Genomic DNA, 22,213 nt, shown 5'->3' on the forward strand with positions numbered 1-22,213 from the left:
AGTGCAACTGCGAATTCCTTTTTTTGTTGTTTTTAATATTAACTAGCCACTAAAATACACTGCCTAATAAGCACGGTATACAGTCTGTAGCAAGATCTCAATTTAAAAAAACCAAACAAACATCAATCATTATACTGAATAACAGTATGCAAAGCCAATCCCTCAATCAACAAACCTGCCATCCTGTTTGTTTCCTCAGTCCTCACAGAATTACTGGATTTTGACCATCAGGGTGGTAGGAATGCTGAGATCACGCTGGCCTTCACCTTGTTTTCTGAGTTTATAATGTGCTGTTTTTCCGAGCATGCAAGCCTGTATGGAGGCACGGAGTACTGAGGGAGCAGCTGGCACAGCCCAGCAAGCACCAGCACAAGCGTTTAGTCAGCACCACTCACTGTCTCAAGGTTCCCCCACCAAAGGCTTCCTTCGAGTTTGCAGCTGGAGGCAGAGTACAAAATGCTGCTACTCTGTAAACAATAACAAGTGCCATGGAGCAGTGTAATGAGAGAAGCGTCGGCTGCCAGCCTCTGGGTGTTCCCTCTCCTGCCCTCAGGTGAACTCGCTCAGGTAACGCGTCCTGTGCCATCAGGAGCGGGAGACGGGAGCTGCCCCCGGGGCTGGACAGGCTGCTGGTGGGCTGGAAAGAGCACGGTGGGACTTGCCTTTCCCCTCTGCGGGTACATGTTTTGGGGGCCTCTTCATCTGCCTAGCTGGTAATTTACAGAATCCAGAGGGAGGGAGAAAAAAAAGTGTCAAAATCTCTGACTGAAAAGGACCGTAACGATTTAGGGTTGTTGGGGAAGGGTGCAGAGGAGGTGGCTGGATGAAAGCAAGCGCTGCCTTCTTTCTGCAGCAAAACATGCTAAAAGCAGCTTTTCTCGTTAAAAAAAAAAAAAAAAGTGGAAATCGTGTGCTGTCCAAGACCAGCGCAGTTTTCATCCGTGAACGCGTAAACTGCGAACGCCTTGAGGGTGGACCGCGGAGAGGGATGACGCTGCAAAGCCATCCAGCTTTCCTGACCTATTTGCGCATCACTCCAGCTCATCCACGCATCCACCCCGCCTTAACACCGCGGCTCCTTCTCCGCGGGAGGGCGGGGCGGCGCCGAGGCCCGGCCCTTGCCGGCATCGCGGGGCGGGACGTGCGAGGCCGCACGGGGTGAGTGGCGGCGGGCGGGCCGCGAACTCGCGGCCCCGCGATTTGCGTGAGGGCCAGGCAACCGCGCGGGCGGGCGGAGCCCCGACGAGGGGGAGGTGGCGGAGGCGGTGGCCACCGCCTCCGCCACCTCCCCCTCGTCGGGGCTCCGCCCGCCCGCGCTGTCCCCCCGCACGTAGGCTCGCTGCGGGCCGTGGCTCAGTCGCTTGGTTTTGCCCCTTCTTCTTAAAATGCCGGCGGGCAGCCGTGTCCTGGGAGGTGCCTCGGGTTAGCAGCGCGATTCGGAAGCGTCGCGTAAGTTGAGTGTCGGACGAAATGGCTCGGTGCCTTTGGAGCAGGGCTGATTCTCCCCGGTTCTGAACAAAAGCGGTGATGCCGGGCCGAGGGTCTCGGGGTGGGGGTGATTCCCTGTTCTGCAGGTGCAGGAAGCCGTGGCGAACCCCTGCACCTGGTTCTCTGAGGAGAGCCCCTCACAGGAAGCTGGCAGAAATACGCACCCTCGCTGGGCCGCTGATGTTTGGTTTATTTCTCCCCAGGTGAAACACTTCCGAGGGATCCTGATGTGTCTCTTTCAAGTTACCGCTAGAAGGTTGGTTTCCCAAGCGCATTGTGGACTTAAGGCCTCGTCTTCAAAGAAACAGAAGTTTTGCTTGGAAATGGCTCGTCCTAGTTCAAGTAAGACGTGTACTTGTTTGCTTTAGCACCCCGGACAGGTTTTTAAGGTGGATTTTAAGTGCTAGAAGGTTTCGTGTGCTAGATGAAATCCATGGCTTAAGTCAAAACATTTAAAACACTGTGGAGTTCCCTTTTTTGTCCCCCGGCTAGTAAAATTACCTTTCCATGTCTGTGTTCTGTATAGTTCCAAAAACACTTGCATAGTTGCAGTCAGCATGGCTCCAACAGAAACGTGTTTCTAATGTTTATAATTTATGCACAGAAGTATGCAATTGTTAATTGCATTTCCCTTTCATAATCCTAATGAGTAATAAAACTAATTCCTTGTTTCTTTGTACAAGAATGGGCCTCCAGCACTCGTAACAGCTCAGGAGCTGGGTAACCCCAGGAGCCCTGTTCAGACTAGCAGTTGTAGCTGTCCTCTTTCTGCTTGTTTGGGGGGGTATTTTGGTTTTGTTTTTTGATTTGAGAGTGTGTCTTGAAAACTGCACACGGGTACAACACCAACCCCCCAATAGTCGGGTAGCCGAGGCAAATTTGCTTTTTCTGCTGCCTTGAGCATCAGTGTTTGGCTGCTGCCAGAGACCAGGCTGGGAGGGCTTTGGGCCTGAGCTTTACACATTCAGGGCTTGTGAGGTTTGGTTTGCAACAGCAGGTGGGGTATCAGAATAGCAGCGTTCTCTGCCCAGTCCTGTGGCTCTGTGCTAGGTGCCTTGGGACTTCTCCAGTGACTGTCTCTCCTTACAGGAATTTACCTTCCTTTGGGTGGGCTTTATTTGTGTGTGGGGGGGGGGGGGTTGTTTTGCTTTTTATTTTAAAGACCACCTAGTAAATTGTGAGGATTAGGGTTGTGGTGAGCAGCTCAAAGTTCAGCTGGAAGCTGCTCACTAATGGGGTACTGTAGGAGTCTGTACTGAGGCCAGTATTGTTTAACACCTTCATTAATGATCTGGATGATGCACCAGAGCCTATCCTTGGCAAGTTTCCAGATAATACAAAGCCGGGAGGAGTGGTTGATACTCCAGAGGGTCCTGCCCCAGGGGAGAAATAGCCCCAGGCCCTAGGACAGGCTGGGGTGAGCAGCTGGGGATCCATCCGCTGGGCAGGAATGTCCCTGGGGATCTGCTGGGCACCAGGTTTACCTTAGGCCAGCGATGAGCCCTTGTAGCAATGAAGACTCCAGGGCATCTTCTCAATGCATAAAACCACCCCCTGGTGTTTGTCTGCTGTGAGGGTGGTCAGACAATGGATTGAGTTGTGCAGGAAGCTTATGGAGCCTCTATCCATGGAGACATCAAAACCCACCCCACAGGACATTGTCCAGGGCAGTCTGTTCTGGATGACCCTCCTAAATGGGGGGGGGGGGGGGGAGGTTTGAACAAGGCAATCTCCAGAGGTCCCTTCTCACCTCAGCCATTTTGTGATTCTAACCTGTGTTACTTTAAAATTCCTATCTGAGGTAAACCGCAAGAGATGTTTTTTTGTCTCTCTGCAGCTAACCTGTTCCTTTTTAATCTTGTTTTGACTCACATAAAAAGGCAAAGGAAATTTCCCATCTTTTTCCCAAACTACTTTACCATGCAGCAAAAAATGGAGGGAATAACACATTAAAAAATATAAAATACAGTTGCAAAACTAGAAAACGGGCAAAATGCCTCAAAAGAAAATACGTTTTCCCAAATTACCCTAATTTTGAAGGTGATACTTTGTGGAAAAAAACCCCAAAAACAACAACAAAACAAACATATATTTTTTCATCTCAGGATCTTACCTCACAATTAGGAAGCAACCTGTTCCTGGGCGGTGGTGCCAACAGTTGTTATCGGGGTAGTATCTAGTGTGGGGTTTTAGTTAAATGCTCTGCCTTTCAAATATTGACTATAATCATGTTGAGCACAGGTTACCCTACTGAGCTTGCTCATACACATATTTTGAGGATCTCCAAGAATTGCCCTTTAAATTCCAACGTAGAGAAGCTCAGGAACCAGTTGGTGTTCTGAAATTAAAGTCATGGGAGTTGTGTGTAGAAGCCGTTTCTGGATGTGTACGTGGCCTCTTAGGTCACAGTGTGAGTGCCTGAACAGCTCCTTGTTCTCCTGCCCTGGCACAGACATGGCTGATTTCCGAGAGGTGTTTGCCAAAGCCAAGCACATCGCCATCATCACCGGAGCTGGGGTCAGTGCTGAGAGCGGCGTCCCCACCTTCAGAGGGGCTGGAGGCTTCTGGAGAAAGTGGCAAGCCCAGGTAGGTACTGGTGGCCTGTGCCTCTCTGTCCATCACTTAGGTGAGTGTGGAGGGTCAGGAACAGCTGGGGGAAGAGGGTGGAAGTTCTCCCATGGCAGTGCAGCAGGGACAAAGCTCTCTCCACCGCTGCCTCTGCAGCTCTTCCTCATCCACTTGGGGATCTGCTTCTGTCCTTCAGTTTATCAGTTGCTTGGGAAAAACAGCATTCTTGCAGGCAGCTCTGGGTCTTTCTACCATCCTTGTTTTCCTGCAGTTCAGCTGTTTGCTCATCTTTTGACACCGTCACTGTTTTCCTACCTTGTGGGGCCTTTCCTGTTTTAAACTCTGAAGAGCCTTTTTTCAAAATAACGAAGGAAGAATTGATGATAGAGGCTGGTTGTTTTCTTTTAATCTTGGTGTCTCATAACACCCTGTAAAAAGGCTTTAGGACTTGTTTTATTTGGAGGCAGGTTCTTTAACTCTCCCACAAGCTCTGTCTCTCTTGCTGGAATGATCTTGTGAGCACTGAGAGCCACTGGGGTGGGAGAGGAGGTGGGAGCAGACACGGGGAGTGCAGCTGAAATCACAAACAGTGTGAGCTGTACAGGGGCCTTGTGAGTCTCATTCTTCCTGGGGCTGCAGGTCTTCCAAGCAGCTGTTATGGTGTCAGTACCTGCTACCCCAAATTCTGCAATCACACCTGCTTGCTTTGTGGTTTCTAATTACAGCATTCCTGAAAGATTTGATGAAGTTAAAAAAGGGTCAGAGAGATGAGTTTTTTAAGCTGGTTTGGATCTAAAGATGAGGTTTTTTTCTTTCAGTGACCATCAATTCAAATAAAACGTGTGTGTATAAATGCCTGGTCCTGCTGCATCAGAAACTTGTATTCAGTGTTTCTGTGTCAGCAGAATTGTGCATTGAGGCACTGGAACTGAGCCGCTCCTTGTTTTTGAGACAGATAAGGCAAAATCAGAGTTACTGTGAAAAGCGGCTTCAATTTTACCTGCACACCAAAGGCAAGACATTAGACTTCGGTTTTGACAGTGGGTGTAATTTGGCTTGTGTTACACTTAAGGCAGAACAGAAATTGCTAGCGAAGGAAATACATTCACTTGATGCTGAGTTTTATGGCTGCTGTGGAAAACAGAGTTATGGGTGCCAGAAAATTGTGTGTATTGGAATATCTCATCTTGCTTTGTGCTAAGTTCCTAATAGTTTGGCAGGGCAGCACAGAATATGGTTGGAGTGTAGAGTAAAGCCACGCACCATACTATTGCTGTAAGTTATTTCCTCTTTTGATCTGACATTTTGACTTGTCACCCCTGTAAGGGCTGTGGAGCAATATTCTTATTAACTGCATCTGGTTATAAATAATCTGCTTTCGATAACTTTGTGATGCTGGCAGCAGTGTACATGGCAGAGATCCAGCAGGCTTCATCTGGGGAGGGGATTCTTCTTTTGTTGTAGGATGACCTGTTACGTGTTTTGCAGGAGCTGGCTACTCCGGGGGCTTTTGCACGAAACCCTTCCCGTGTGTGGGAATTCTACCACTACCGGCGGGAAGTGATGCTGAGTAAACATCCCAATCCCGCACACATCGCCATTGCCGAGTGCGAGAAGCGTCTGAGCAAGCAAGGAAGGAGCGTGGTGGTCATCACGCAGAACATCGATGAGCTGCACAGGAAGGCAGGCACCAAGCATCTCTTAGAAATTCACGGTAAGAGCTGGCTCACCTCTCTGCCACAGGCCAGGAAACCCGGGGTGGGGAGTGGGAAGAAGGGAAAGCAGGATAAGTACAGAGAGAAAAGAACTTTGTCTTTAAAATTATAATAACTTGCATAAAGTTATTTACAGTAACACCCTGTTCTCTTTCAGAAGTTGTTTCAGGTACTTTGTAGCCTCTCTTTATTCTTCATCTTTAGAATCACAGAATCTCATCTTCCTGTTTTTAATGGATTCTGACAGTACACAGGAACTGGTTCTCCCTTCTCACTTGCACAGTTTTCTGCAGATCCACTCGAATTCACGTGGCTGTGACACCTGGCTGATTTCACATAGAAAAGGGGAAAAGAAACCCTAAGGACTTCATTGTGGTAGTGGTGGTGTCAGACTGCCACCAATAAAGGGTGTATTGGCAAGCCTGGCCTGACCCCTGGTGCTTCCCTCTGCCCCATTCTGTCCTGTCCCCACCTCTGCAGTCCTTGGCTACAGGAGGACAAAGGGACTGGAAACAATTGAAATTCCCTTACCTTTCTTTCCTGCACCCAGTGGCCCTCCCCCTCTCTTCCCTGTAGTCAGAGGCATTCCTCACTCCCACAAAGTGCCAGAGGAGAACAAGGCACCTGGGGGTCAGCGGGGCTTTTGGATCTGAGGAAATGTACTGGTGTGGAGAGAAAGAGGGTGGGGAAACTTTTCTCCATCCTCGGAGGTGCCCCACACATTTCTCCACTCCTCAGGCCCTGCCGCAGGGTGGAAGTCTCCCAGGACAAAGACCCTCAAGCACTGTGATGCTTTTTAACTCAAGTATCACTAAAGGTTTAAATGGCATTTCCCACTGCTACTTTTGTGATTTGGACACAGGAAACCTGCACAAGCTGTTTTGCAGTTGTGGACCCAATGATGAAGTCTTGGCAACAGTTTAATTTTGGTTATCTGTATTCTGTGCAAAACGGACACAATTTTATACTGTTGGTAATATTGCACATCTTGACAGCATGTTAGTAATGCTACAGAACTCTTGGGAGTGGGGAGTTTTGCATGATACAAAATGGTGTTAACCAGCATATTTAATTTTTTTGTAAGAGGAAAAGCAATAAACAGAAATCATCTCCCTCAGTGATACTTTATGATTTTCCTCCAAGGTATATTACAGGACTGTGTATTACTCATGTCCTTAGGCAGAACAAGGTGACACTGTGGGACTGTCTTTGCTGTTACGTTCCTGTAGTGAGTTACCCACAAAGTGCAGCCTTCAAGGTCTGGAAATGAAGGCTGCCCAGGATAAACACAACCACTTGCCTGCACAGCCACACCTCAGAGCCATCGCCTCATCCCCAATGTTTCCTCTTTGTGTGTTCCAGGTAGTTTATTTAAAACTCGGTGCACCAGCTGTGGAAATGTAGCTGCCAATTACAAGAGCCCGATCTGCCCCGCGTTGGCTGGGAAGGGGTAATCCATCCTCTTTCTTTCACCACTAAAAAAAGGAAGTGGGCAGGGGGATGAACCAGGTATATGCAAACAGATTTTTAGGGATTTTTTTCCCTTTGCATTTCACCAGAGCTTTAGATAGTTGCATAAATAATTGTTGTGCCTTTGACAGTCTTGGACAGCTTACTACTGTCGCTCAGCTCCAGGATAATTCTGGACAAATTCCTGCCTGCCTTGTGTGTGGTATTTCAGGATTGTAGTAGGTGTTGAAGTTGGCTCAAGTTGCAGATTCCTTGATTGGAGGGTGTGTGTTAGAGAATACTAACATTTTTAGAGAATGCTAAGTTTTTATTAATATATAAAGTGCATTTTGTAGAGCTGGATATGTATTTCCATTTTGTAACTTCAGAGCTCCAGATCCTGACACAGAAGATGCTGCAATTCCAGTTGAAGACCTTCCTCAGTACGTATGAACGACTTTGTTTGGACTGTTACCTCTTCATGCTTTGTGCATCTCGGAGCTTCATGTTACTGTTCATGTCATTTTGGAAGGACATTCCACAGGAGAGAAATATGTGAGACTTTGCCGCGGAAAACTGAGTCTGAAGTTACAGGGACATCAGACAAGGAGTGTGTAGGAGAAGTTACCATGGTGCTAAAGGCATTGCACATTTGTGTACTTCAGCACTAAGATGAAACGTGCCTAAATTTGTGGGGTTTGTAGTAAGTGAAGTAGTAGGAGAATTGCAGCAAGAAAGTGAGTGCTGCAGCAGTAAATGTTTTGTTACTTTGCAGGTGCCACTCAATGTTATTCTGGGATACTGTGCTGGGGTCCGTCAGGCACTGAAAGTGCACGGTGCTTTTTTACCCTGCCCGAAGCTTTGCCTTAGCTAGCTGCAGATGCAAAAAACCACCACATTTTTCATCTGGCTCCTAAGGGAAAGAGGCTAACACGATGCTTCTGTCTTTTGGTTCATTTCATCCTTAAAACCCTATTAGCCACTTTGTTAAAGCTGATGGAGGCCGAGGTTTTAATTTTCATGCATTTCAGGAGCTCAGTAAGGGGAAGACACAGTTAAGTATCTGTGCTGAACAACTGTTCAGCAACCCCTTCCATGTGGCCAGGCGGCACATGTGTACTTCCAGCACATGTGTAGCATGGAATGAGCTGCCTTCTGTCCAGCATGTGGTAGAGGAAGGTGTGGGGAGGGCTATGAAGGAGAAGGGAGAAAGAGTGAGGGCAGGTAAGCCATGCCCAAGCGGGAATGAAACCTGTGTTGCCATTCTGCCGCATGAAGCGCCTCTGTCAGCAGCGTGACGCTGTCCCTTTGTGGTGTTTGAACAGGTGTGAGGAGGACGGCTGCAACGGGCTCCTGCGTCCCCACGTCGTGTGGTTTGGTGAGGCCCTGGATCCCGGCGTGCTCACAGCAGTGGAGAAGGAGCTGGATATTTGTGACCTCTGCTTGGTAGTGAGTGGCGCTTTCCTTACCTGTCCTCTCAGCCGGCAGGGAGGCCACGCTAAGGAGGTGGCACCTCCTGGGTAACGCAGATGCATCTGTGCTTCCCTGGGGGACCTAAAAGCCCAGAGGGACTCTCTGGCATCCAGTGTAAAACATTAAAAGACCTTGCAGTTTGAAAATGTACACAGACTGCTCAGAAGTTAACAGGTGCACAGGTGTTAGGGATTGGACAATGTTGTTTAGTTGTTGAATTTCACTCCCCCTCTACTCTGCTCCTGCAAGATCCCACCGGAATACTGTGTACAGTTCTGGTGCCCCCAACATAAGAATGTCATGGAACTGTTGGAGCAAGTCCAGAGGAGGGTCATGAAGTTGGTAAGAGGACTGGAGCACCTCCCCTATGAAGAGAGCCTGAGAGAGTTGGGGCTGTTCACCCTGGAGAAGGGAAGGCTGTTGGGAGACCTTAGAGCAGCCTTCCAGTACCTAACGAGGCCTGCAAGGAAGCCAGAGGGACTCTTCATCAGGAACAAGGGGTGATGGCTTTAAACTGAAAGAGACTGAGTTTAGATTACATATAGGAAAAAGTTCTTTACCGTAAGGGTGGTGAGGCACTGGAACAGGTTGCCCAGAGAAGCTGTGGATGCCCCATCCCTTGCAGTGTCTAAGGCCAGGTTGGACGGGGCTCTGAGCAACTTGGTCTAGTGGGAAGTGTTCCTGCTTGTGGCAGAGGGGTTGGAAGGAGACGATCTTTAAAGTCCCTTGCAACCCAAACCATTCTATGGTTCTAATTTCTCAAACAGTGAAAAATACAATTATTTTGATACTTAAGTTTAAAAAAAAGTTATATACTGCTTTTTTGAGAGGTGGTTTACATGCCATGTAGGTTCCAGATCCCTAACCAAAACACTTGCTCAGAATATTGCGTTCCCTTTATAGAATGATCTCAAGTAATAGAAGGAACGTTTCACTGGGTTTTTGTTTTTCCTGAAGACAAAGTGTGCCCTTTTGTTTCTGGGATTTTTTTTCATCTACAGTTACAAACTGGTTTTTTTTGGGCTGCATCAGCAAAACAATTCCTGATTGCTACGCTATGTTAAATAGCTACTGATTTGGTTTCGTTTCTCTGGGGATCTCCCAGGCTTTAGTGCACCTGCATTTCTCTCTTGTGAGAAGGACCCTCACCTTGGGGCTGGGTTGGTTTGCTCTGTTTAGGCGCTGTCCTGCTACACTTGCGACTTTTGTCCCATTGGCTGCAGGTCGGGACCTCGTCCGTGGTGTATCCCGCGGCCATGTTTGCCCCGCAGGTCTCTGCCAGAGGAGTCCCAGTCGCGGAGTTCAACATGGAGCCCACTCCTGCCACGAACAGGTTCAGGTAACGCTGCTCAGGAACCAGCCGTCAGTGCCCTCCATCCTGCCTTTTGCGTCCAACTGCTGAAACGCTGCGGTTAGACCAATACGGTCTAGTTTTCTCCCCAGCACTTCAGAAATACTAAGTTTCTGTTAGTAAGTAAGAAAAGATGATTCTTCTTCCATGGTGGAACTAAGTTTCACTGAAGACACAAACCGGACTGTTTTAAGGGTGAGGCTGAAGTCTATCCCTGCGCCCCACCAGGCCTAAACCCCTCTCTCCTCCTTTTCTTCCCTCCCTCCCTCCCGTCCCCCTGCCAGACTCGCCAGGTAACAAAGCAGCGAGCAGCGGGATGCGCCGGTGGCTGCCCGCGCCCTAAACCTGCTGCTTCCTTCCAGGTTCCACTTCCCGGGCCCCTGCGGGACCACGCTGCCGCCGGCGCTGGCGCGACACGAGACGGAGATCATCTCCTGAGCCGCGGGATCGCCTCCGGATCGCCGGGAGCGGCCCGGCGGGGCCCAGCGCGGGGTGGGCGGGGCGGAGGCGGCGGCGGGACTCGTCCCCATGGCAATAAAGGGGCGGCGGCGGGGGCCACCCCCGATGTCCTGTGTCTGTGCGCGCATCCCGCGGGGCGGGGCGGGGCGAGACACGCAAGGGTGGGGGTGTCCCGGCGCTCGGCATTCCCCGGCGGAAGGCGGGAGCGGTTCCGGGGCGGGTGGGCGGCGCAGGGCCCGCGGCCATGGCGCGGCGACAGAAGGCGAAGACGGCGGCCGCGGGCAAGCGCGGGGCTCCCGCCGCGCTCCCCAGCCCGGCCCCCTCCTCGGAGGACGAGGCGGACGAGGCCCCGGAGGAGGTGCCCTTCGGCGTGGCGAGGGAGGCGGCCGAGGCCGAGCGGCAGCTCGTGGGGGAGGCGGCCCGGAGGTGCGGACACGCCGGGGCCTCCTGCTCCTGAGCCGCGGGTCTCACACCAGCGCTTCCCTCCTCTTAGCCCCACTCTTGTCCCCCTTATCCCCTCGCTTACCTCTCTAATCTCCCCTCCACCCCTCTTACCCTCGTCTTACCTGCCTTTTTACCCCCGTTCACGCCTCTTGCCTCCTCTTACCCTCCCCTTCCCGCCCTTATCCCTGCTTATTTCCCCTTGTTACTTCCTTTTCCCCTCCCTTACCTCCCTTCTTACCCCACCACGCTTCTTACGCCTCCCAGGCCCCTTCTGCCCCCTTATCCCGCCCTTAACCCCTTTTACCCCCCCCCCCTTCACTCCTCTAAATCCCAGTCACCCTTCCTATCCCTTCTCCCTTATCCCACCACCGTGGCCCCCTCTCACCACGTCCTTTGCTTTTCCAAGCCCTCGCTCACCCCCTTTACCCGCTCCTAATCCCCCCTCTCGCCCCATGGAATGCTGACAGTGGCTCCCGCCTCCCCGCAGGCACCGGGAGCTGCAGAAGGAGAAGCGGCGGCGGCACCAGGAGCTGTTCGCGGAGCAGAAGGTATCGCGCTACCCGCGCCGGGCTGCGGGCGGGCACGGGGCGTGTGTGCCGGCGGCGTCCGTGCCCGCCTGACTCCCCTCTCCTCCGCAGAAGCGCAGGCTGCTGCCCGAGGCGGTGCTGCAGGAGCTGCAGGATGCGTCCGCACGGTGAGGGGGCCAGCGGAGGCGGCAGTGGGTGTTGGGATCCCGTCTCCGCATCTACCACCCGTGGGGACCCTTCGGGTCCTGGCCTGGGAGGCCGGGCTGGAAACAGGGGCTTTCATGGCTCTAGTAAACGAAGGGAGTGGGAATTGAAGAGTAACCCGTTGCGTTCTCTTTGCTCCCCAGGCCCGCAGAGCATGCTGCGGCAGATGACCCAGGTATGCTACAGCTTGCTTTGCTAACGACGTGCACATCTGGTATTTCAGGAGTTCATTCCTGTGCCAGAGCTGCAATGGGAGCTCTGGTAAAGAGACCTTTTCCAAGTCTTAAACATGAACAGACTGGCCAGACTGTCTTTTTCCAAGGATAAGAAATATCTGAGGAAAAATCTAAAGTCACATTTGATCTAATTCTTGCGCCTTTTACAGAAGTCATTTGCTGTGTGGTGATTTCAGTTAAATAGCCTCAAGTGTTCAAGGAAATCACGGGCAGGTGCTATAGCAGAAAAAGCAAGGATTAGCAAAGGTGGATTAGTATTTAGCCCTTGTTTAAGTTATACATGCTATTCTTGGGTAGAGTTGTTAAATTGCCTCAATACTTTATATATCAAACTACAGTTTAATAGCATCTGTAAAATATTAAGTATTTTCAAACTCAGAATTACAAAATCAAGTGTCTAGAGTGTTTATGACTCCTGTTCTTGCTTCATCTGTACTTTGAAGTACTTCACAAAAAAATCTTTTATTTAAACAGTTCTCTCATCCAAACCTCACATGCTGCTGGATGGTGTAACTGCTACTTTTTCTTGCTTTTATTTAAAAAAGATCTATTGTATTGGCTTAACAAAAAGATGAGCTGAGAATGAAGCAAGACTAAAGCCAGAGCTGGATTTCCCTCTATGGGTTACCCATAGCTGTTGTGTTGCATTGAATTTTTGTCGCATGATCAATCCCATTTTGTTGATGCCAAGGAAGAGAAAACCTGGGTAGCAATATTTTGGATTGCTCCTCTGAGCGTTTTTCTTCCCCTCCCTCTTACAGCTGTTCTTCCTAGTCAGTGCTTCTGAAGAATGCTGCTTAAGTCCTGTTCCTGTTTCACTGACTGGTTTTGATTTGTAATGTTTGGGAAATTCTGTTTACAAGTTACTCTAGGTGAAGAACTTGAAGATGGGGCTGCACAGCTGGCACAAGGCCAGGCCCAAGGGCAAGGCCAAGCTGAAGTGCAGGAGAAGAAAGGCAAGAGGAACAAGGGTGCCAGGTAGGAGGAGATGATTTTGCCTTGTGTGGGAAGGGGCATTACAGCAGCTGTTCTGTCACTGCATGGCTGTACCCTCTTCTGCACTTCATGTTCCGCCTGTCCTTCCTCTGATTGAAAGCGTATTTATGTGCTAAAAGCACCTTTAATGTCTTCTGGTTTAGCATACTTACATATGTGTGCATATATATATAAAATACATAACAGAAATAATTTTTATATATGCTGTATGTATAACTGCTATGAGATAACTGGGCAGTCGTAAGCACAGCAGTACACATTGTGTTGTGTGCTGGTACAGGTGGGGTGGTTGAGCCCTGAATTCCTGCATTTAAATCTATTTTTCTCTCTCCTCTTTATTGCTTTGTCTCTGATGGCCCTAGAGAGGAATTGCCCTAGCTTCTGGTAGGATGAGCTCCAGACTCCCAGGAAACTACTTGGGGCACACAAAGGCATATGACAACAGCTTGAGAGTATTGATCCAGTTTTTTATTTTTTTAATACTGCCACAGAGCTCATCTGAGTATTGGAAACCAGCACTGGGTGCTGCTGTGCTCAAGCAGCAAAGCTTGACAGCAGTGTGTGTTGTTCTGGGTTCTGTAACCACACTACAGGGATGTAAATCTCTCTTTGACTAGGACAAAAGGAAACTACATGGCTGTGTGCTTAAAAGACCACAGTGCAACAGGCCTCCACCAGCAGCTTGCCAGAGACTTTCTAAATGCTCAGCTCTATGGGCCACACACCAACCGTGTACAGGGTAAGCACTTCTTCGTGGCTGGGTCTGTATTGAGTCTTGTCTGGCTTAAACTCCAAGATTAACACTTGTCTCCATTTCAGCAAATGAATTTTTTTCCCTTGCAAACAAGAAAGATCCAGTGAAAAAAGCCGCAGTTCAGTTTGTGGACAAGTCTTGGGGTGAGTATAGAAAGTCGGAGTAGGTACTATTTTATGGGTATGTGGTTAAAAGTACCCTTGAATAAAAGCATGGTTTCCATGCTAGAGCATCGTGGCTCATGATCCTCTTAACTCCAAGCACGTAGACAGGTAAGGGAAGGGCAGCAGGGAACTGCAACCTCAGTGGTGTCATGAGCACACCCCCAGAGACAGTGTATGAGACACAAGCTGAAAAAAAAATGACTTTGTTTTTGGTATGTTAAGAAACAGCTATTGTCCTAGAGCTGGGGCTGCTCAGTGAAATAAATACTTCAGTAGCTGTTGTTTCAGCCTCCAGTCTCTGAGCTGTTGGAAGGCATTTCAGATGCATCTCACACTTAAAAGCAGGGATACTGAGATCCCACAACATCTATGTGAGCACAGGGAAACAGCACCCATTTCTCCTGATTTCCATAATGGATGGGGACAGTCTCACACCTGCAACAGTCTGTGAGACTCCTGAAGACCAGAGGCAAAAGTTACTGATCCTTAGCAAGCAGGGCTGCTTTCCATCTGTGCTCCATCACTGAAAGCACCACTGTGCCCCCCACCTGAAGGGGCCTGGTGCAAGCTGGTACTCCTGGCCAGTGGAACGGACCTGGGGCATACAGAATACCTTAGGAAGTTTATCAGTGTTTGAGGTGGTGGTTCTGTTCCAAAATGCTGCAGCAGTCAAGCTGCTTCTCCAGCACATGGGCTAAGAAAAATGGTAACTTAACAGCTATTTTTTTTTTCTTAAGGGCAAGATAAAAAGGAAAAAGCAGCAAGGTTTAAGAAACGTTGGCTGGCAACACAGATTAAAAATGGAGTCTGAAGACAGCTTTTTCAGAAGATGCTGCCAAGGACTTTTACTGACAGTTGATCTCTACACAACGGAGGTGCCTTTTCTCCCCTTCACTGTCACTTTGCTTTGAGCTCCAGCCATCAGAAGGTACCAAGCTGTACCTGATCAGACTTCCCTGTTCTCTCCCCTCCGTGAAGTTCTTGGGGGAGCTACAGAGCAGCCAGGCCAGTGTGGTAGAACAGCTGGTGCTAGGACCAGGCTTGCTGAGCTGCCTCCATGAGGCAATGCCCATGCAGAGAATAAAGATGAGCAATGTTTTACCTACTGTTGTGGATGCTGCATTCCTTACAGCAGGCAATTCTTCCTGCTGCTTCAGTGACTTGCATCTCTAAGGAAAGGCTGTGCCCTAACAGCAGAATCATTAAATCGGCTCCCACAGCAGGACACTTTTGCTCCAGCCTTATGATTACTTGTCAAGCAGTAGGGCTTTTTCCCCATCTGCAGGGAGTCCTGAGTAAGCTTCCTGCACTGTTAGCTAGACTCACTGTGTGGCAAGAACATGGCAAACCTTTCACTTCCACCAGCCCAGTTCCTGCAGGCAAGTGGCAACCCCAACTTGAGGGATGAGCCACTCTGCTCGCCGCAAGGGCTGCTGCTAGGATGGAACTCTAGAACAAGAAAATGTAGCATCCAAGTCCATGCTACTGTGGATGTAGATGTAAGTTTTTAATGGCTGGTTAATTATGATATCACTACATTTTATTGCAATATAGTACTATTTAAGCACTTTTAAAAATGCAAGGTGTACAAAGATTAAATTAAGACTGTAAATTGACTAAATATTTGGTTTTTATATAAATAGGTCATAACCACACTGTGTTGACATGTAATACTGTTATAATACAACAGTTAAACTGGTGAGCCTACACAACAGAAGCTGTCTGTAGTTAAACAAGGAAACAAAGTTGAAAAGACCATGTTAAAACAAAAAACTACTAAGATCAACAGGTTGGGATTGTAAGTAGCAACAAACATATTCACTCAGCTCCTGAGTAATTCAAGTTTTACAGTACACATTAAAAAATATCATTTCTTCCCATCAACACTATATATCCAAACCATTTGCATTTTGCAAATTACACTGATTGAACTATGTAACAATGGGGGTGGAGGTTGGCAAGTCATCCTGCTTGACGTTTACATCACCCACATGCTAATACATCCATGTTTTCTATTCTTCCGTCCCACCACAAGGTAGCAGGATTTTTGGTTTGTTTTGGACAATCGTTCAAAGGATTGGTACTTGTCAATTTGGATGTCTGACGTTACCAGTGATATTTTCAACTCTTAGTTGTCTAAGAGGTTTAAAGATGGAAATTTTCTCCTAACACTAAGTTAGAAATCATTTGCATCATGCTGTAAACTAGGAAGCAACATAAAGCGACAGACTTGTCCTTAGTACATAATTAAAATTCCAAATTCCAGTCAGCAGAGCTGGTCTACTTTCCATGTTGAATATGCCACAACACCTTTCAGACCTTCAAAATGCATAGCTAGTGTAGGTAGTCTTCCACTGTGGCGAACGCACAGGATCCAATTCCTGACCGGGCCATCAATCCTAGACACTGTGACGCCTGTCCCATGGCTAGGGCAAGCGGGGGTTGCTTTGGCAGATTGTGAGTCTCTGAAAAAGAATCACAGTGGCAGATAAAAAACCTGAATCATTTCACAATAATGCACTGAAAACTTGACATTTAAGCCTACTTAAATCATTCATTTGCGAAGTTTGCTCTAAGAGCAAGACACAAAGCAGGAGCAACAAAGTGACTGTGCACAGCACCATTATTGAACAGGCCCATTTTTGTTCTGAATATAACAGCAGAAAAGTACCTGTTATTTTATGTACCCCCCAAAACAATCCCTTTCTTCCCAGAAGAACGTACCCTACACTGCTATCCTTCCTTACAGAGGAGCAGCTGGGCCACCTGTGTGAGACAAGGGGGAGGCACCCCGAGCACCCTGGGCAGCCAGCAGGCCGCACTTACCTAGTATTGCACTATTCAGTACAGAGCACACTGGTTCTCTTTGTATCGGGTCAAGCTGGTTCCCAACAGGGCTGCTCCAGGGATCGGAATATGCAAGTAAACTGAATGCATCCTGCGGGAAGATGGCTTTTATTATATCTCACAGCTATAAGCTACTAGTGGAAAGAAGGACCATTTTATTCAACTATTTTGATTCAGAATCACAAAGGTGACGACTGTCAGTGTCCATTGATACAAAAAGTATTTTGAAACAGAAATTGTGACAGGACTTGTTCCATTTAGTGTTTTTTCCCCAAGAGCAAGGCAAAAGGTAGCATTATTTTACTAAGTGATGGGGTAAGAGAAAACAGACTGAAAACTGCATGCAGTCTTTGGCCAGGGAATTCTTTTCCAAAGCAGTCTCAAATCAAGGCAAACTAATTAACATGCAGAATACTAATGACAGCACATTTTGGGCATCTCTACCAATCCCCTTGCGGTTCATTTATCATTAGAGACAAAAACAGCACTTCAATTCAAGAGGCCAAGTTATGTGGTCAGAAATGAGAGAAAGGGAAGTGCTAAATTAATTTCTGTGTTTAATTGTGTAACAGCACTAAATTATCTTCCTTGTGCATGTGCTACACAGACAAGAAAGAAGACAGTGCTACACCACAGCTGACCAGAATACTGCTCTGAGACACACAAAAAATGGCAGAAGTTAAAGCAGAACAGTATTCCAGCACAGCATGCTGTCGGGCATTCCTTCTGGGCAGCACAGTTATTCACCTTTACAAGAAGGTTAAACATACCTTGAGCATTTTCTTGTTCACTGTGTTTTTGCCACATTCTCTTCTTAGCTGCTCACTCATTGCTTGCAATTCTCTTCCAAAATGGATCATCCTTTCAATGGCTGCTTGGCTGCCACCACATAGCTGGCGTCTTAACTGACTTGAATCTACTTCTAAAGAAACGATAGCGTCATCATCACCACTGACAGAGTCGAGGGTAACAGCCTATGGATCTAGGGACTCTGCACTGGTTTCACTCAAACACAGCTGCCTGCCCAGAGACAGAGCAGGTCAGGCCAGAGACCTTGGCCCCACGTACTCCTGAACTGAGCACTGCCGAAGTGCTCCTTGTAAACATTTAAGAGACCCAGTTCACTAACGGCAAAGGCTGTCAGCACATGCTGTTCATCTTGCAAGGGGTAATTTTAAACTAACTAGAAGATAAACCAGATTTTACCCTAAAATTTTAAGGGAGTTTAAAAAACAACAATGAAAGTCCATACAGTTCTTTTTTAATGCTTGGGCACTGCATTTCTAAGGATATGTGGAATTGGGAACTGCTAATAGAGGGTAAAAAATGCTGAACTTCCTGAACAGCCATGATGGATTCTGCTACAAGACAATCATTTAGACTGTTCATATTTCTTGTAGAACACATGTTAATAATTTGGATATTTCAGGCTCCTTTCGTAATCAAGCAGAACACTACAACTGATTTCTTCACTATTTTCTACAATACTCCCCAATACTAGTGATTTTAAAAGAGATTGATGCAGCTTATGAATAATAAAACACTTGGCTTCTTTGAAAATTCTGCCTTTTAAAATTTACACCTAAAGCACCACATTAAAAAAAGGCATTTATCCATTTCTTGTCTTTTTTCATCAATGGAATCAAGTATTAAAATGAGCATTTTGATAGACTGTTCAATTACAAATCCACTCTTGTTTCTGACTTTAACACTGCTATTTAGTGATGTATTTTGACCACTATTTCAAAAAAGGAATTTTAACTGGCCACTTTTTTTCCCCTTAGATATAAGTGTATCACCTCTGGAAAATACCTGCCTACTTAACCTTACATACACAGTACTAAGGAGAATATATAAGTATTTCAAGAAGCGAGAAACCACCAGACTGAAACTGGGGGGTGTAAACAGTGTAGATGAAGCACCCACAAGTCTTCAGGTAGTGGTACTTGTCCCTAGCTCAGCCTAATCTAGGACATCCCTTTCCAAAGGCAGCAGACAACTACATTAAAAAACCACAAACACCTCTGTGCCCTGTGCAGCTGCTGCATGTCTGTCATAGCAAGTCTCTGCAGAAGAGGCTGCAAGAGAGCGAGGACCAGTTTTGGGTTTTCTGTCACAGAAATAAGGTCTCAGTTTCAGAGCATAATGCAGGGAAAATAGCAACTTGCATTCCTCCTTGCAGGGCTGTTAAGAGAATGACATTTGCTGTTCAACAGTTACCTGTATTTCCCAGCAAAGCTGTGGCATCAGCAGCAGCAGCAGCACATGCCCCGGAACTGGGAAGCGCTCACAGACCTCTGCACGCACTGCTGCATTCTGAAGGTCTCCAGTTTCACATTTCATTTAAACTACACATTAACTGACATCTGCTTAAATCAATTGTTTGAATAGCAATTCTGCAGCTGCACAAAGGGCAAGCAGAGGGGATTTAAATACTCATTTGTTACCAACATCAACAGCCATGACAGAGTGTAAAGCAAATTAAGTAAAACAAAGTTAATTTTTAGCCCCCAACTATATAAATTGGTGGGGTTTTTGGTGGAAAACATGGGAAAAAACTTAATTTTTCATTTTTTACATTTCCCAAATACAGCTCTCAAGCATTAAGTATTAGCACTTTGCATTCTTCAATATAAGAGATTTAGAATTTCTACGCTTACTGTGAAGCACAAAGATGCCATGAGAACCATGAATGGGAAGAGGCAATCTGCCAACTCAAACACAGGCTGCTACCCAACAGGGTGTTTCTTCTCAAAGGTACTTCCTTAGATATTGATGCTATTTTCGGTAGCCATGAGTTACCCATTTCCCCTGTTCTCACACTGATATTGGACTACCTAAATCAGTGGTTTTAAAATTTACATCTAGTAATAACAAAACAAACAAAAAAATTAAGATTTGAGCTAATAACCCTAATTTTCAAGTTGGGAAGCATTGCAAGTAAAAACATAACCTTGTTGCCATCACTTAATAAAAATGTAAGAAATATCACTGCAGACCCATTTCTGTGTCACATTCTTCCATTTCGTGATCATGTTTAGAACTACCATTTAGGAAGCCATTGGATGAAGTCTCAGCAACCCCATTGGAGTAGTGATCTGTTTCCATGTCTACATCATTGCTGAAAAGAAAGTAATAAATACATGTTTTACTCATATTTAAGTACTTCGGTTATCTTTACAACTTCATCACAGTACTTCCTCAGCTACTGAAAAGGTGCTGTTAAATATTACCGAGCTAGACCACACTTTTTTTCGATAGTAACTGGTGATACCAGAGCACCATGGAAATTTTTAAGGCTGTCTCAACATTAGTAGTCAGTAAAATAGTATTTTCAGATACTGAAAAACTAAAGATGTCCCCCATTATTCAGGAGTAAGGAATATAACACTTTCTAAATACACACCAAAAAGTTCTTACCTTATTTATATAACTGTATGTACACAGAGCTGAAGAAAATGCATTGAGAAAATATACTACTCTCACTTTAAAAAAAACATATAATTAATATTTATACATTAAAAATATAGTTAAATCAATATACATCCTACTTTGAAAATACCATATTTAGGTACCTAATTATTTCAAAAAATGCCTTCTCCTATTTACTCTGTGGAACGACAGAGGAAAAGCAAAAAAAGAAAACCCCAAAGCAAATGCTGAGTAAACCAGAACACTGAAGAGACACTCAGTGGCAAATGCAGAGCATTCAACTCCTCACCACCCTTTGCTTGCAGCAGCTCACAGAAGTGCTTTTAGAAAATGCCAGCACAGCTTTGGGGACTGAGCTTTGCTGACAGTTGCATCCCAGCTTGTTCTATTCCGTCATGGAGAACAGCAACCTTAAACCTCTGTCAAGACCAAACAGATTCAATTTAGAAGTTTCATATCTTGCTTCTAAGCAACCTAAAATACTCAGCTTCCTTTGAGGAAGGAAACCAAAAGGCCTCTCTGACTGGACAACAGCACAGCCAAGGAACTGCCTTGCTCCGTGAAAAATCTCCAAGTTGCCTGGACACTGCCAGCCTTTTGGCAGAGGCAATTGCTGATGCAAACAGAAACTCTGAAAAGCTAAAAGGTAAATTGTTACTCTTACCTTTTTACCCCAATTATCACCATCCAACTAAAATAGTTTTGGTCATCACCACCACATCATCACATCCTATGCGGTAGTTTTGGGAATCCATTTTGGACAATGCAGCTCAGTGCTGTTGCATTTCACACCAAATTAGGTTCTGCTGCATCCACACAACCTAGAGCTATCTGATATTTACTGGTTATGAATAACCATATTAACCCTGATTAATAGATTTATTTTCATTCACTGAATTGAACGTGTTTGCACTTGTGACAGTGACTGGCATAGGCAAACAATCCTGGTGTATACAGTGAAAGAGAATGCACACTTCACATGCATCTCAATTGTGTTTACTTTGCAGATACTGCCACAAATGGACAGTATCTGGAAAACTTTTCATTACCTACGTGCAACATACTCAAATCAGTGTCAGTGGCTCAAATTAAAATCCTAAGTGCCAAAGAGCTAATTAACCTTCACTATGCAACTTCAAAACTGACCATAGCTATAAGCAACATAATTTACTTTTGTCCATTTCATTTCTTTAACCCAAAAGGAGAAAAAGGTCTATTGTGCCTGAACTGTCAAAACAACCAGAGTTATCACAAGCTGTTGGCCCCTTACACCGTGTTTCAATGTCCTTTGGAGAAAAAAAATCAACCACATCAAATCCCGCTGAAAACTCTTCCCTGCAATGCAAACATGTGGACAACACAAGCCTTAATGTAATTTAGAGGCATCTAAAGTTTATTTACCTGGAATAGCTGTTAACCTGCTGTGATCTTGATACATTTATGTTGTTGAGCTCTGGTACATTCAAGCTGGTGGTTGTGTGCTTACTGTGACAGTAAGACTGATGCGCTTTATTTGATATTACTCCATTACTGCAACTACTTTCAAACCCTGAAAGAAAGTTTTAACCATTGTAGCCATGAAGCAGTACTTACAGGTAAGTTTGTAGGAAAAATGATGTAAGTATAGTGTTTACTGACCAGGAACAAGTATGCTGAATTTGTCACACAAACTCAAGTACTTTACCTCCATGTTTCAGGTATTTGAACCTTTAAGGCTTCTGGAGTACAGAAGTTAAGCATTATTTACCAGGTATGAACACAGACACGAGAAGGTTTTTCCAGCTGTACTAATACACTGGTAACACAGAAAACTGCACCAATGTAGAAGAGCTTTTTAGAATGGATGCATTCAAAATCTTTTCTAGGCCACTGTAATCATTATGAATGGAAGCAAACATTACTAATTCCTGATCATGGAATTCTTGTGATAAATGTGCAGTAGAATTCAGTGCTGAATACTTTGCATGTTGCTATACTTACACACAACCTCCCTCCTTCACCATGTAATTATTTTAATTGTTAATACTGTGCTTTGCTAAATAAAATTATACCATATTGTGAAATTACAATGCCTAGCTAAAATCTCTTCTGACCCTTCTAAAATAT

The 22,213-nt window shown here is 46.2% G+C and overlaps 3 protein-coding genes across 4 annotated transcripts in view; 2 read left to right on the forward strand and 1 right to left on the reverse strand.

The window, feature by feature from the left end:
• Positions 1–1,072: 1,072 nt before the first annotated feature.
• On the forward strand, positions 1,073–10,597 carry SIRT5 (sirtuin 5). Of its 2 annotated transcripts, none has more exons than XM_048308295.1 (9): positions 1,073–1,158; positions 1,692–1,830; positions 3,941–4,074; positions 5,545–5,770; positions 7,134–7,221; positions 7,610–7,663; positions 8,546–8,669; positions 9,917–10,032; positions 10,407–10,597. In XM_048308295.1, exons 2-9 carry the CDS (start codon positions 1,716–1,718, stop codon positions 10,480–10,482), a joined length of 933 nt encoding a protein of 310 aa, XP_048164252.1. In that variant the 5' UTR covers positions 1,073–1,158; positions 1,692–1,715; the 3' UTR covers positions 10,483–10,597. The 2 variants fall into 2 exon arrangements, with proteins under 2 accessions (XP_048164252.1, XP_048164245.1); XM_048308288.1 differs by lacking the exon at positions 1,073–1,158 and adding an exon at positions 1,289–1,449 and having other exon boundaries at positions 10,407–10,596.
• A 113-nt stretch (positions 10,598–10,710) lies between these two features.
• Positions 10,711–14,929, forward strand: NOL7 (nucleolar protein 7). Its single transcript, XM_048308308.1, has 8 exons — positions 10,711–10,929; positions 11,435–11,495; positions 11,586–11,641; positions 11,822–11,853; positions 12,778–12,892; positions 13,528–13,649; positions 13,730–13,807; positions 14,566–14,929. Exons 1-8 carry the CDS (start codon positions 10,748–10,750, stop codon positions 14,637–14,639), a joined length of 720 nt encoding a protein of 239 aa, XP_048164265.1. The 5' UTR covers positions 10,711–10,747; the 3' UTR covers positions 14,640–14,929.
• A 382-nt stretch (positions 14,930–15,311) lies between these two features.
• Positions 15,312–22,213, reverse strand: part of RANBP9 (RAN binding protein 9) — a 39,074-nt gene continuing 32,172 nt past the window's right edge. The window contains exons 10-14 of the mRNA XM_048308282.1: positions 21,509–21,656; positions 19,675–19,796; positions 17,446–17,597; positions 16,655–16,766; positions 15,312–16,293 (exon numbers count right to left, since the gene is read on the reverse strand). Of these exons, the coding sequence (XP_048164239.1) occupies positions 16,163–16,293; positions 16,655–16,766; positions 17,446–17,597; positions 19,675–19,796; positions 21,509–21,656 (665 nt within the window). The 3' untranslated portion in view covers positions 15,312–16,162. The remainder of the gene's footprint in view (positions 16,294–16,654; positions 16,767–17,445; positions 17,598–19,674; positions 19,797–21,508; positions 21,657–22,213) is intronic.

Source organism: Corvus hawaiiensis, chromosome 1, assembly GCF_020740725.1.
Source record: "Corvus hawaiiensis isolate bCorHaw1 chromosome 1, bCorHaw1.pri.cur, whole genome shotgun sequence".
Taxonomy (NCBI): Eukaryota; Metazoa; Chordata; class Aves; order Passeriformes; family Corvidae; genus Corvus; species Corvus hawaiiensis.

Coding starts and splice junctions, on each gene's coding strand:
- SIRT5 (XM_048308295.1), top strand. CDS start 1,716: ATGTGTCTCTTTCAAGTTACCGCTAGAAGGTTGGTTTCCCAAGCGCAT. Junction 5,771..7,133: donor GCATCTCTTAGAAATTCACG/GTAAGAGCTGGC, acceptor TGTGTGTTCCAG/GTAGTTTATTTAAAACTCGG. Junction 7,222..7,609: donor CCCGCGTTGGCTGGGAAGGG/GTAATCCATCCT, acceptor TTGTAACTTCAG/AGCTCCAGATCCTGACACAG.
- NOL7 (XM_048308308.1), top strand. CDS start 10,748: ATGGCGCGGCGACAGAAGGCGAAGACGGCGGCCGCGGGCAAGCGCGGG. Junction 11,642..11,821: donor CTGCAGGATGCGTCCGCACG/GTGAGGGGGCCA, acceptor TTTGCTCCCCAG/GCCCGCAGAGCATGCTGCGG. Junction 13,808..14,565: donor GTTTGTGGACAAGTCTTGGG/GTGAGTATAGAA, acceptor TTTTTTCTTAAG/GGCAAGATAAAAAGGAAAAA.